Consider the following 14,119-nt stretch of genomic DNA (forward strand, 5'->3'; position numbering starts at 1 on the left):
CTCACAAATGTTTGAGACATTATTGTGAAATCATTTTTAATAAAAAATATAATCCCATTTTTAATTCCCTTTGATTTATAATCATATACAAGAAAAAGAGAGGAGATATAAAATCAAACAGTGACACAGCTTTACTTATGTTTGTGATTCTGGTTCTTGAGTCCCCAGTTCCTTGAGGCCATGCTCCTGTCCTGGGTGATCTTACTTCCACATTTAGAAGGAAATGGGCTATCCTGCCACTCTCAGTGGCCTATGTTGGGCTCCAAAATACAACTGTGCATGTTGTCTTATGGAACGAGGTCTAAGACCTATGGTGAAGAGGAGTCCTCGTTACGGCAGAGGCTATCCCTGCATTCTTCACCCTGGAGCAGGAAATAACAAGAAATGGGAAAGAGGGAGAGTAAGAGTCTCGTCTCTGGGCTCTCCATGACCAGGAGTCCAAACGGGCCCGAGAAGGCAGATGGTCAGTTCTTCTTGTGGATGGCACAGGAAGTAGGCAGGGAAGAGGAGGAAGCACCATTCCCCTTTCTAGTCAATGATGTCTGCTCAAACACCATAGATTATTCACCATCAGCTGAAGTGTGGAGGAGAAGGAAGAGTTACACAAGTATTTGGGCAGGGCTCATGAAGTATAGGGTAGTGCAGCCAAAGGCCGTTGTGGCTAGACATTGATTAGCAGGGTACCCAAGGAGAGAGTGAGCCTAGGTGTGCCGGATGTGAAGCCAGCCAGCTTTCACTTCCGGAATTCACCGGGGGTTTCCCTTGCGCCACTGGCTGAGGCATTGCGGGAGCCTGCTTGACCTATCGCGGATTCTCAGTAAGTTGTTTGCAGGAATGAGTCGAATGTTAGGTGCTCCAATTCTCAGTGCTCTATAGAATATGATTAATTTTAAGACATTCTGATGACGGCGTGGAGTGACGTCCCTCATCTTAGGTTGCTGTGGCCATCCCTAGTAAGTGTTTTAGTGGGCTTGGGTTGATTAGGACTCTTAGTAAGAAGTCTCAAAAACCGCTCCTGTAAGCTCATGGAGAAGTAGAGGAAAAGGGCTTGCTTTCCTGGAAAATAGGGAAGGGCAACTGTGGATGCAGTTGCAGGCAATGCTTGATCCGGAAGTGTCAGGGCCCTTCTCTATAGCTCTTAAGTTCTGCTCTGTGTTACCCCAGCTGGGTGAGCTCTCCCCTCGAGGCAAGATGCGAGCAGCTATTCCACCCTTAAAAATTTAAACCTGAGATTTTAAATGTACTGGTTTAAGCCAGTAAAATCCAGTTTATTTATTCATTACAACTGGAGGTGTATGTTGTCTTTAGGTAGACTAATCTAGGCAACTTTTGACTTTCATACCAGAACTTCCGTAAGTCTTTTCTTAGCCCTGCTCCTAAGTTCTGCTACTTAGGTACAAGAGCTCCCAAGGGGTCCTGAAAGGCTTCTTTTTCATTCATTAGTAATGTTACGTATGGTTTTGTTTTGTGGGAAGTGTTGAGCTTTCTGGTATTAATGATCATCTTCTCATGCTTTTTAGTGTTGCACATTGAAGCCTGTGAGAGAATTCCATTACCGTTGTTGTACTGATTTCATGCAGAGTTTGTGTATACACAATTAGCGCACTACATTATACTTGAAATTTCTCCAGCCTCCTTTTTGGTGACTGTGTGATTTTTTTTTTTGTACAGATGTCTTCTTATATATTAACTTGTCTTCTGCTGATTAATGGATTCTATGATTTTTAAACTGTTAGCAGCACTTCCCTTTGCACACAGATATCTGTGAAATAAAGTCTTAGAGGTAGGTTGAAGAGCATCAGAAAGTGCCCCTTTGACGTGTGTGTGTGTGTGTTTCTGTAGGTAGCATTGCACACTGGTTAGAAGTGTGAACTCTGGCAGTAGGCTCCCTGGGTTAATGATTTGGCTTTCTTCCTTATCAGTTTGGTGGTCTTGGGCTAGTTACTTAAATTTCTATTTCTTGTTTTGCTAATGGGTAAGATGGGAATAATATCATCTTTCTGCTAGGGTTGTAAGGATTAAATGAACCAATTTGCTGAGATTCCTCAATATCCGTTATCTGTTCTAGTTCAGACCTGGCAGCTACCCTAGAGAAATGTTCATATGTTGCATGGGCCAAGAACTGGGATGCTGGTTTATTTGGATACGCTGCTGATCAGACACTCAGCATTCTGGAGGTGGCAGCAGAACGATCAGGAGTTTGATATCAGACTGGCATACCTGAAAGACCCTTTCCCAGAATGAAAGAGAGAAAATAGCATTGTTAGCCCCGAATCTGCTACTTTAGACAATGTTTCTGCTTGTACGTGAATGAGCAGATGAATAAAGCTACATTTAAGAACTGCCTCTCATTTCTTCCTGCTGTTTCCAAGCATCCAAAAAGCCTTGTTAAGCACCATAGCCACCCTTACCTGTAAGGACTTTTGAAGGGAGTATGTAATGATCGTGCCTAAACCTACTATAACAGAGAGATGGGTAAGAGATGAAACCGTTCCCATGCCCTCAGAAATGAGGGGGCCTGCTGAGAGCATGAACTTCCTGCCCCCTCCTGGGAGGAAGGGTTAGATTGTGTACTTCTATTTTAAAAGGAGAATGACCTTTTGACCCTGGTAAGTCTGATACAGGGCTTGTCCTGTGATGACCTTTAACCAAATGATATCTTTCCATGTTCTGATATAGATATGAATAATTTGCATTGGTATGGATTTTACGGTCAATTTTGTTATGTGTATATGTATTTCTGATCTTGATTAAGGTATTGTGATTGTGTAGTTCATTTAAAAATGTACTGTATAATTAGGAAATATAGGTTAATGGATAATAGTCAAGCTTGTAGTCAAGTTAGTTAGATTTTCTTTTTTTTTTTTTTTATTTTTCTTTAACGTTTATTCCAAACAACAGTCTTCAAGCTCACTGTGGTGGCTGACCACGTCCACGACCAAAGCCTCCTCTAAACTGGAACTCGGTGGCTGAGCCAGCCCCGGCCTCGGTAGGTGTCTCTGTCCGCCTCCCCTCTTGTGAATCTTGCGGGGCGCTCACCCTCTGGCCCTTTGGGCCGAGGCCTGCCAGTTTCGGGACGGCTGCAGCGCAGGGTGGCAGGCACGATCTCCGGAGGTAGGTGGAGATAATCGCGGAGATACTGGATGCCCTCATTCGTAAGGTACCAATAGAAGTGTCTCCAGGAAAACTGCTCCTTCACATAGCCTCGAGACTTCAGAGACTGCATGGCCTTCATGACATGAAGGTTGGGCACGTTCTTGTCTGCCAGCTCGGGGTGTTTGGGCATATGGACATCCTTCTTGGCAACCATCACCCCTTCCTTAAAAAGGAGCTCATAGATGGCAATCCGGTTCTTCTTGGGCATCAACATCGCGGTGGCTGCAGGGTCCGGGACGGAGGCTGGAAAAAGCTAGATTTTCTAGATATATAGAAATATACTTCAGTTAGATAGGCATTCTTCATATTTTTCAAAGACTGCAGAATATGGCATTTAAAATATTTTAATAACTTAGGACTTTTCATGACAAGGAGACACGTCTGCTCCTGGCAGCACCAGCTACTTCAAGAGGAAGATGGGCATCGAAGAGGATCCTTATGGAATTTGATAGCCATTTGGGCAAGAAACTGTTCTTGCCTGGACTGTTGCATAAACTGGACACAGAGAACCCGCAGAGAGAGGACTGCTGAACTTGCCTAAAGGTGGTCTTTCAGGGTTCCTGATTCATGAAAGAGTCTGCGAGACATTCTGCAGGACACAGCAGAAAATGACTGAACTCTCTTTGGAATTTCCTGCTTCTTGGAAATGTCTGATGGATATTATGGGCCTGTAGGCCGAAGATGGATGCCCCAACAGTACAGAGGAACTTTGGGTGACTGTCCAGGCAGCGAGATGTCTCTGTCATTTCTAGAGTTTTCTTATTTCTTGTTTACTTAGGTAGTATTATATCCTTCTGGAGTCTTTGATAGAGTTGAAGAATGAATAGATAATTATAGTTTTCCTTAGTTATGATAAAAGATAGTATATATATATATATATTGTAACTGTGATTCTTACTTGATAACTGTTTTGTTATATGTAATTTTGCTATGTTAAAGTTAAAGCCTTTCTTTTTTGTTTAAACAGAAAAAGGGGAAATGATATGGGAGTGATTTCTTATTAATAAAGAAACTGCCTAGGCCCCTTGATAGGCCAACCCTTAGGTGGGTGGAGTAAACAGAAGAGAATGCTGGGAGAAAGAAGCTTAGTCAAGGAGTCGCCATGATTCTCCCACTCCAGACAGACGCAGGTTAAGATCCTCCCTGGTAAGCCACCTCGTGGGCTACACAGAATATTAGAAATGGGTTAGAACAATATGTAAGAGCTAGCCAATAAGAGGCTGGAACTAGCCGGGCCAGGCAGTGTTTAAAAAAATACAGTTTCCGTGTAATTATTTCGGGACATAAGCTAGCCATGTGGGCGGCTGGGTGCCGGGGACGCAGCCTCGCCGCTCCTAATGCAACAATGTTCCATTTCAATTTTTTGGGGTGGGGGGTCTTTTCAAGATAGGGGTTCTCTGTGTAGCCCTGTAAACCAGGCTGGCCTTGAACTCAGAAATTTACCTGCCTCTGCCTCCTGAGTACTGGGATTAAAGGTGTGCACCACTGCTGTATTCAAACTTTTGTTAGACACCAAAATAAAGTCTGTATTTGATGCTGTGTCCAGTAGGTACTTTGAGCTTTTATCCTGACCTTCCTGGTGGCATGATTTTCCTGTTTTCAGTTGAAGTTTCAAAGACCTAGCTGCTGAGTCTGTAAATTGGGCATTGTTATTATTATTAATGTAATGACTTCCTGTCTCAGATGAGGAATATAGCTGGACATTAAAAAAAAAGAGCAAACAAATAAATTAGAGTAGGTAATATGTCCCGAAACCTTGATCTGAAAGTCACTCTTCATGGCAAAATCATGACGGTACTACTTTTCTAGGACATCCCTAGCAGGTGTTCGGTGAGGGGAAAATCCTGGTTTTTGAATTGTCTTACAATGTGGTTAGAATTGACTATTATTATTACCATCTATTTATTTTTGAGATAGGCTCTCATTGTGTGTCCCCAGTTGGCCTAAGACTTGCTGTGTTGTGCAGTTTGACCTTGAACTTGGGGTAATCCTCCTGCCTTTGTCTGCTGGGGTTAGAGGTATGTGCCATCAGACTCAGCTCCACTAACATTTAATGGTTTGGAAAGTGGAAGGGTCTACATGAACTGAAATTTATTTACTTTTTAAATTAGGCAACACATATACCCAATTGACTGTCACTCAAAACATGCACAGTGCCTTCAGAAGTGTGGCATACTACATAATTCTAATTCTTAGCCTGGTCTTTTTTTATATTGTTTAAAAAACAACCAGGAACCAGATGCTCAGAAAACAGATTCATGAGCACTGATAGTTACCAGATCCAGAATGGACTCTGAAGCCAGGACGCTGTTATCAGGGGGAAGATTCAGGAAAGATCCAGAAAAGTCTTCATGACATTAGGTACAAACATGGATCTCTCTGGATGAACGATCCAATGCACCTTCTATTTTAATAATGAAGCAGGTGCCAGGGTTGTGGCCTCTCACGGGGGTCTTCATTTGCCATAGACAACTGGGTGGTTTCTGTTTTGTTTGGGTGAATAAATATTTGAAGGCAGAAACTGTAGAAGGTTTTGCGGCTGTTATGATGTTATTGATACACGGCTGACACTCTTATGGTGGATGCTAATAGGCTACATTATCTTTATGCCTCCCAGGTAACCCGAAGCAGCTGTCTATTGCCTTGGCACTACCTTACCCTGGAGCGTCTGCCCTGCCGGGGACTGTAACCCGAGCCAACTGCCTGCCTCACAGAGGCTTCTTTAGCTACTGACAGCAGGAAAGGAAGAGCGTGAAATCCCCCAGGATGAATGCTTCCTTGCAGGGATACATAGAGAGACCATCTTGGTGAGGATGGGCCGGCCATCTCCTCTTCAGGCACGGAAATGGTGACTCGAAGGCAACCCGGAAGAAGACTTCCTTTTCTCCTTTGAACTCTGCCATGTATTGCTACAGGTCATGTCGGTGTGGAAAGCGAGGCTCACCAAAAGCCTGACGTTCTCACCTGGAAGGATGCACCCCTTTCCATGCTCGGCTCTGCTGGCTTGTTTTGGTAACACCAGGGAGAATGCTGCCTTTGATCAGTCCAGCTCAGCTGATACTCACTCCACCATCAATGTCCAGCCCATGGCCAAAGCAGGCAAGCATCCAAGTCACCCCAAGGTAGAAGAAGAAAGCACTCCGGAGAAAAGGCGAGATTCTGATATGCACTCAGAACGAAATGGTGGTGCCAATGGCAACAACAGCAAACACAACGTTGTCCAGCCCGCAGAGACCCTTGAGAATGTGCCCCGGTGCCTCAGTGATGAACCAGACCGTGAGGCAGTTACTTTCCAGACATCCATCCCTAGACCATCAATTATTGACACGCCGAAGGTGAGTGAGTTTTCCCAGTGCCGTTACAGATGGGGAGGTATGGGGAGCATTCTGTCATTTTGGGAACTCTCTGGCAAACATCCTTGTTTAAATTCATTACTGTGTAAGACACAGGGAATTCTCACTCGTGAGAGGAAGTGTGTGGAAAGGCTTTTAAATTCTCAGCCTGTTTTCTGAAGACTTAGGGAGAGAAATGATAATGAGTTCAGAAGCTGCGGCAGTGGCGAACTCAACTTTAATGAAGTGGTGTCTAAAGATGTCTCAGAACAAACAGTGTCTCCAGAGGGTATATGATGTATGCATATATATATATATCCACACACATGTAACACACACATACATATGCTTTTTAAAAAACTGATCTATGCTGGGCAGTGGTGGTGCACGCCTTTAGTATCAGCACTAGGGAGGCAGAGGCAGGCAGATCTCTGTCTATTTGAGACCATTCTGGTCTACAGAGCGAGTTCCAAGACAGCCAGGACTACATACAGAAAAACCCTGTCTTCGGAAAGCAAAAACCAAATCAAATCAAACCAAATAAACAAAAAACTGATCTATAACTTTATAGGTATCAAAACCCACAGTACAACTCTGGGATTTCAGAAATTGTCTTTAGTGCTTCAAATGTATTGTGTATAGAAAATTGGGAATGATGGGGAAAGTTGGAAATGTAAGCAGCCCTGTGTACACAGTAGACAGGAAGTGATAAAAATGATATTCATAAATTGCCAGGTAGTAGTTGGCACACACCTTTAATCCTAGTACTCAGGAGGCTGAGACAGGGAGATCTCTGTGAATTTGAGGCCAGCTGGTCTACAGAGTGAGTTCCAGGACAGCCAAGGCTACACAGAGAAATTCTGTCTCAAAAATAAAAACAAAACAACGAAAAAAATCATAAATGGATGTGTCTGTACTTTGAAGATTTAAGAACAGGAAGCGGAAAGGGCTTTGGGTTCTGGCCACACTACTCCCTAAGGCCCAGTCTTGAGTCGCTGTCTTTCCTTTTTTTGTCGTCCTTGAATTTTGATTTTTGCATGTTCTGATTTGGTTGTACACATGATATCACATTTCTTGGCAATCCCAGTTAAGAGGGGTAACTGAGAAAGAGTTTCCTAAAGAGTGTATTCCCAAAGATGTTATTTAAGTATATTGTTGTTATTGCCCTATTAATCTCTTGCCCTATTAATTTAGGACCCAGGCTTTTAAGAGCTGCAAAAGTTTCGAGTATTCATTAGTTAGATGTTCTGATTTAAAACTGTTTTTTTTTTCTCAGCCAGTTTAACAAATAATAGTTTTTTTTTTTTTTTTTTGGTCTGATTTTCTGACTTGTTCTAGAGTCTTTTTAGAAATAAACTGTAACTTGTCTAACAGCAAAGATAAAGTTAAAACATAAAATATGGTTCTAATTGACAATCTATAGCAGTGTTTCTCAACCTTCCTAACGCTGAGACCCTTTAATCCAGTTCCTCATGTTGTGGTGACCCCAACCACAAAATTATTTTTATTGCCCCTTCATAAATCTAATTTTGCTACTTTATGAATTGTGAATGTAAGTATCTGTTTTCTGGTGGTCTTAGGTGACCCCTGTGAAACAGTCAGTGGACTCCGCAAAGGGGTCACTATCCCAGAGGTTAGGGCCACTGTCTATAGCTTTGTATTAAGGGAGTGAACAGAGATCTGAGGGTGTGGCTTGGTAGTAGAGCCTTATTTAATGTGCTCCAGGTCATGAGCTCCATCTCCAGAACTGCTAGGGAACAAAACAAATGATTAAGTTGAACTTCATTGTTTGGATTCTTCTGTTCTGAAATTGGGCAAAAGGTTTCACCAAACTCTGCCTAACAGCACTGATTTTCTTTTTGTTAACATCACTAAGTCAACCCCCTAAAAAAATCAACATACTTGTTTAGCTTTCTGTGCATACCCAATGTATAGATTAAGATATCTGTAGTGGATCTGGGTACACATCAGGGCCAAGTTCACATCAGCTACCTGTTCCAGGGATGAATGCAGCTCTGCCTGGCCGAGCTAGAAGCCTACATTCTGTTTGGGAAGGGGGTGCAGCGACCCAGCATCCACCCTCTGTTGCTGAGCTAGTAGCAAAGACAAAGGGTTGACCTGATTGGTTTCTGTGACCCAGGGGGCTGACCTGCATTTCACAAGAGGCAATGGAGCACAGTGGGAGTCAGTTCTCTACTTCTTCACGTGGGTCCCAGAGATCAAACTCAGGTCATCAGGCTTGATGGCAAGTGTCTTTACTCACTGAACCATGTTGCCTGCATGCGCCTTAGAATTTTCAAAGGCACAATAAGGGAAGGGACGTTGTGATAAAGGAGTCAGGTGAGCAAGACTACTTATTTATAGGAATTGAATGCAGCATGGGAGTAGGTCTATCAGAGTGAACAAAAATGAGGCTGCACGTCGTAGAAATGCCTGGAAAGGTACACGAGGCCCAAAGCGGGGTACCTGGGATGCTAAGGTGAGAGAAGTAAGTGGCAGTGGGAGCTTTGGGAATCTTGTGAAGAGCTAAGTCATGTCCGGGATTTCATCAGCTGTGAGACAGAAAAGTGATGGAAGGAAAACGCCATAAAATTGAGGGCCAAAGCATGTGATAAGAGGGCATTCCATGGGCAAGGTGATTGGACATCTGTGGTGGAATATTAGTTAAAGATGTGTTACATTCACAGCTATGCTGTGGAACATTTGTTTAATGGTGCAGATGTGGTGCATTCTTTTATGTTGCATTTGCTGAACTCTGTGAAGCTGTGTTATTTTGTCTAAAACATCTGATTGGTCTAATAAAGTGCTGAATGGCCAATAGCTAGGCAGGAGAGAGAGATAGGTGGGGCTGGCAGGTCGAGAGAATAAATAGGAGAAAAGGAGGAGAGCTAGGAGCGAGCAAAGGGGAAAGAGAGGAGGACACCACGGGCCAGCTACCCAGCCATACAACCAGCCACAGAGTAAGAAGGGAAGAAAGGCAGATAAAGAAAGGTAACAAGCCCACATGTAGAAGAGGAGCAATGGGTTAATTTAAGGTAGAAAAGCTGGCTAGGAACAAGGCAAGCTAAGGCTGGACATGTATAAGTAAGACTAAGTCTCCATGCATTTATTTGGGAGCTGGGTGGTGGGCCCTCAGAGGGGTAAAAACAAACAAACAAATAAAAATCAGCTGCCAAGGACAGGTATCTATTGTAGTTCCAAATTCGAGAGCTCACTGATACAGAGCACCTGCAGCCTGCCTGCCTTTCTTCTCCGCACATTACACGGAGGCCCTCAACTAACCCTAGTGAGGTGTTACAGTCTCATCTGGCTCAGTTTTCAGAGGAAGACATTGGCGTTTGCCCAAGGCCACAGAGGGAGGAAGTGGCAGGCTCAGGATTAGAGTCGAGTTCTCTCTCACTCCGAAGTCCTCCCTTTGAAATAGCACGTGCCTCTATTACTAATTACACAGTGCTTGAAGACTTAGAACCAAACAGTCCCATATAAGCCCACTTCCTTTTCAATTAAATTTAAAGTCCACCTACATGCATATGGTGTGTATTTATGGAAACATACAGTATATAAACATCTATCAGCTGGGCTATGGCCTTGGGTTCAATCCCTAGCACTGTAATATGTATCTATAAATGCATGCATGTGTATGATTATAATTATTAGATTTAAAAATTTATTTGCATAGCATTTTCTGCCATGGTCGCAGGTGTGTAACACTATGGAAAGGGATATTTTTCATTTTCTGTCAGTGACACAGCTTTGCTGGTGGCTATGGGGAGCTTCTGATTAAAAGTGCCAGGGGCTTCTTTGTTGTTATCTGAAGAGTCTTCAGTGACTTGATTCCCCTAGGTGGATGATGAATGGGCTAGCTTTATTACAATCTTGCCTGGTGGCAGATGTCTTTCCCCTTCAGGTGAACTGATCCTCCTCATGGAAGTTGCTTTGGTAGCTTCAGAATATAACAATATCAAATAAGGACCCTGCCCTCAGCCATTTTGTGATCAGAGGTGAAAGAGGGTCATTTAAATCCGAAGCAGTATCTATTCTAAGAGGAAAAGCTAGGAGTAATGAAATAACAAACTAAGAAGAAATGCAAGGGTTTTCTTTGGGGTAAAGAAAGACATATGTATCTATCCTGAAAAAGTGATGTCGGGCCAGAGAGGCAGCTGAGCGGTAAAGACACTTGTTGCACAGGGCTGACAACCCGAGTTTGTCCCCTGCATCACGTGCATAAACAGACAAAAATCTAGGTTTTTTAATTTAAAAAGGTATCTTCAACTTTTTTCCTTCTTTCTTACTTTTATTTTTGATAGAGTCTTACTATTTAGCTCTGATTGGCCCAGAACTCGATATGTAGACCAGAATGACTCTGAACTCATAGACATCTACCTGCCTCTGCCTCTCGAGTGCCGGAGTTAAAGGCATGCAGCCACATGCTTGATTTCAGCATTTGTGTGTGTGTGTGTGTGTGTGTGTGTGTTTGTGTGCATGTGTCCTTTCCTGTTTCATGCTTTAAATCAAGGTAAAAAGCTTAGACTTGGAATGTGTCTTACAGTGTTGGGTACCTTTGAATTGCCATTTTTCCCTTGGTAGTGGTCTGACTTCCAGGAGAAGGATCTCGTAACTGGTAGAACCATGCAGATCACAGAGTACAGAAAGGCTTCTGTTTATTGCTTTAGCTGGGAGTTGCTGCAGTATTCCTCTGTGTGAAGACAGCACTGGCCTGGGAGCTGTGTGTGAATGGATAGCCCCGTAATTCGTTTGCATTCCAGGGGGAGAGACCGACATAGAGGCAGGCAGTATCAGTAGAGTGTGAGAAAGCCTAAGCTGTAGATGTCTTACAAGCTCAGGAGGGGGCTCCTTGAAGACAGGCCTTGGGAAAACGGGGACAGTTGGTAGATGATTGAGAGAAGGGCTTCCATTGTGTACCGTGCCCTTCCTGGGTGGCTGGAGCCGCTTCATTCTGCTGTAGCTCCGTACTATAGTTAGAAATAAAGAGTAAGCAAAGCAACACACCAGTGATAGCTTATGCTGGAGAGGTACACTCCTCCGTTGCTGGTGGGAGTGCAAACTCGTACAGCCACTTTGGAAATCAGTGTGGCGGTTTCCCAGATATCTTTATCTAATTCTTGCTCCATGTGGGGGTAACCAGTCTGACATAGGAAGAGAGAATAATTGTGCCTAGGGAAATCATGCTTGGGTGTATTATAACTAAAAACATCTATTATGTGAAAATGAAGGGAAACACTTTAGAAGGACAGTTGCATTTTGGAACAAGCTGGCTTTGCAGTCAGATGCAGCACAGCTGCAAGCCATCCCTGCGGCCTCAGTGGCCTGGCTAAAGATGCAGACTCAGGCAGGAACCGTTTTTTCAGGGTATAGACCTTGGCTTTGCTGTCTCTGAGACCGCTATCTTCTTTCTTTATCATCTTTTTCTAAAACACAGTCTTACAGTCTTGATGCAATTTTTTAAAAAAAATATTTATTTATTTATTATGTATACAATATTCTGTCTGTGTGTATCCTGCAGGCCAGAAGAGGGCACCAGACCCCATTACAGTTGTGAGTCACCATGTGGTTGCTGGGAATTGAACTCAGGACCTTTGGAAGAGCAGACAATGCTCTTAACCTCTGAGCCATCTCTCCAGCCCCTTGATACAAAATTTTAAGAACCAAACATATAAATTAGAATGCCTGTTTAGTCATGGATTTTGAGAATTAACTCTCAGGGTAGGAGAGACCATACCATATGTTCTCTCCATTAAAAAATTCCAAGCAGGAACTGGGAAGATCCCTTAGTTGGTAAAGTTGCGTAAGCATGAGCAACTGAGTTTATTCCCCAGGACCTACATAAAGAAGCCAGGCATGATGATGCACACTTATAAACCGGGTGATGGGGAGGGAGAGACAGGTGGGTTCCTGGGACTCATTGGTCAGCCAGCTGATGGAATACTCAAGCTCCAGGATAGTGAGAGACCCTGTCATAAAAAGAACTGTAGATGTCTCGGAATGATGCCTGGTTGGAATGACCTCTGTCTCCCACATACATTCTCACATACACATACACCTCTGCATGCACACATGCAACCACACGTGCAGAAACACACAAACTTATAAGTAAAGATCAAATTGGCATGTAGGCATGCCTATAGACTATTTTCTTTTTGTTAATTGAAGTAGGAGGGTTCAGCCCGCTATGGGCAGTGCAGTCCCTGATCAGGTAACTGGGGCTGGAGAGATGGCTCAGCAGTTAAGTGCACTGACTGTTCTTCCAGCGTACCCAGAGTCAATTCCCAGCACCCACATGGCAGCTCACAGCCGTCTCTAACCCAAGTTCCAGGGGATCTGACACCCTCACACCATGCACATAAAATAAATAAATAGTTTTAAAAAAGAGGAGAGAGGTAGAAAGGTAGCTGAGTGTGAGCCAGGAAGAAAAACAGGAAGTGGTGTTTTTCATGGTCTCCATTTCAGTTCTGCCTTGAGTTCTTGCCCTGACTTTCCTCACTGGTGGACTGTTACAGGAAGCACAAGTTGAAATACATCCTTTTCTCCCCAGGTTGCTTGGGTTAGAGTCTTTTATCCCAGCAATAAAACGTAACAAAAGCAACATCACTGGCAGAAATTCTGTAAGCTACATACTCATCTTTTTGGTACAAATTAAATTTCACGAATTTTTTTCAGAATGAGAGCACTGTCGTCCCCCCCCCCCCCCCCCCCCCCCCGCCCCAATAGACCTGACGTTTGAATACAGCAGAACTCTAGCTGGCTGTAAAACAGAGAGACGTTTCCAATCAGAGACGTTTCCTGCTGAACAGACGACATAACCTTTAGAAGTGTTTGAGTTTGCATACTGAGTCATAGGCTTCATGTGGCATTTTTAGTGCACATATGTGTCACTATGCTTTCTTCTTACTCGCTCTTCTTCCCAGCCTCTCTATATCACTCTTGTTGGCTCCTTTCTTCTCCCGAATCATGCCGTCTTCTGCTTTCATGGTGCATATATTTCATTGCTTTATTTTTATTTTTCCCTTCTCCTTCCTTCTTATTTTACTTAAATAAATATTTTATTGATTCTTTTAGAATTTCATATAATGTACTTTGATCATATTAATCCCCAATCCTCCCCAACTCCAACCGAGATCCACTCCCATTTCCAAATCCCAACTTCATGTAAACAAATTTAAACACTTCAGTTTGTGTCGTCCATGTTCTTCTGGACGAGGGGCATGGGGCATAGTGGACCTCCCAGGAGCCACCCTTACAAAAACCCGACTCACCTTTCTTCACAAACTGTGAATTGTCCATGGCTCAGTTAGGGGTGAGGCTTACAAACCCCTTCCATCTCCATCCTAGGCTTCCGAACTCCATCCTAGAATGTTGACTGGCTTGATCTTGTGCAAGTCTTGTGCAGGCAACCACAGCTGCTGTAAGTTCGTGAGTGCAGTGGTCTTTCCTTCTTCTTTTTCTTCTCTTCATCTTCCTTTAAGACCTCTCCTCTCACATTCACCTTTCTACTTTCATATTACACACTCACACACACACACACACACAGAGAGAGAGAGAGAGAGAGAGAGAGAGAGAGAGAGAGAGAGAGGCACACTTAAATCTGAAGTCTGCCTATGAAAACAAACATG

The 14,119-nt window shown here is 43.5% G+C and overlaps 2 protein-coding genes across 2 annotated transcripts in view; one reads left to right on the forward strand and one right to left on the reverse strand.

Annotated features, from left to right (window-relative positions):
- Positions 1–2,935: 2,935 nt before the first annotated feature.
- Positions 2,936–3,400, reverse strand: LOC126506770 (40S ribosomal protein S10-like). Its single transcript, XM_050150563.1, has one exon. The coding sequence runs from the start codon at positions 3,368–3,370 to the stop codon at positions 2,951–2,953; it is 420 nt and encodes a 139-aa protein (XP_050006520.1). The 5' UTR covers positions 3,371–3,400; the 3' UTR covers positions 2,936–2,950.
- Positions 3,401–6,074: 2,674 nt separating this feature from the next.
- Fam107b (family with sequence similarity 107 member B) overlaps positions 6,075–14,119 on the forward strand; it is a 222,596-nt gene continuing 214,551 nt past the window's right edge. The window contains exon 1 of the mRNA XM_050150556.1: positions 6,075–6,491. Within this exon, the coding sequence (XP_050006513.1) occupies positions 6,075–6,491 (417 nt within the window). The remainder of the gene's footprint in view (positions 6,492–14,119) is intronic.

Source organism: Alexandromys fortis, unplaced genomic scaffold, assembly GCF_014885135.2.
Source record: "Alexandromys fortis isolate MF-2015 unplaced genomic scaffold, M_Fortis_MF-2015_v1.1 scaffold_69, whole genome shotgun sequence".
NCBI lineage: Eukaryota > Metazoa > Chordata > Mammalia > Rodentia > Cricetidae > Alexandromys > Alexandromys fortis.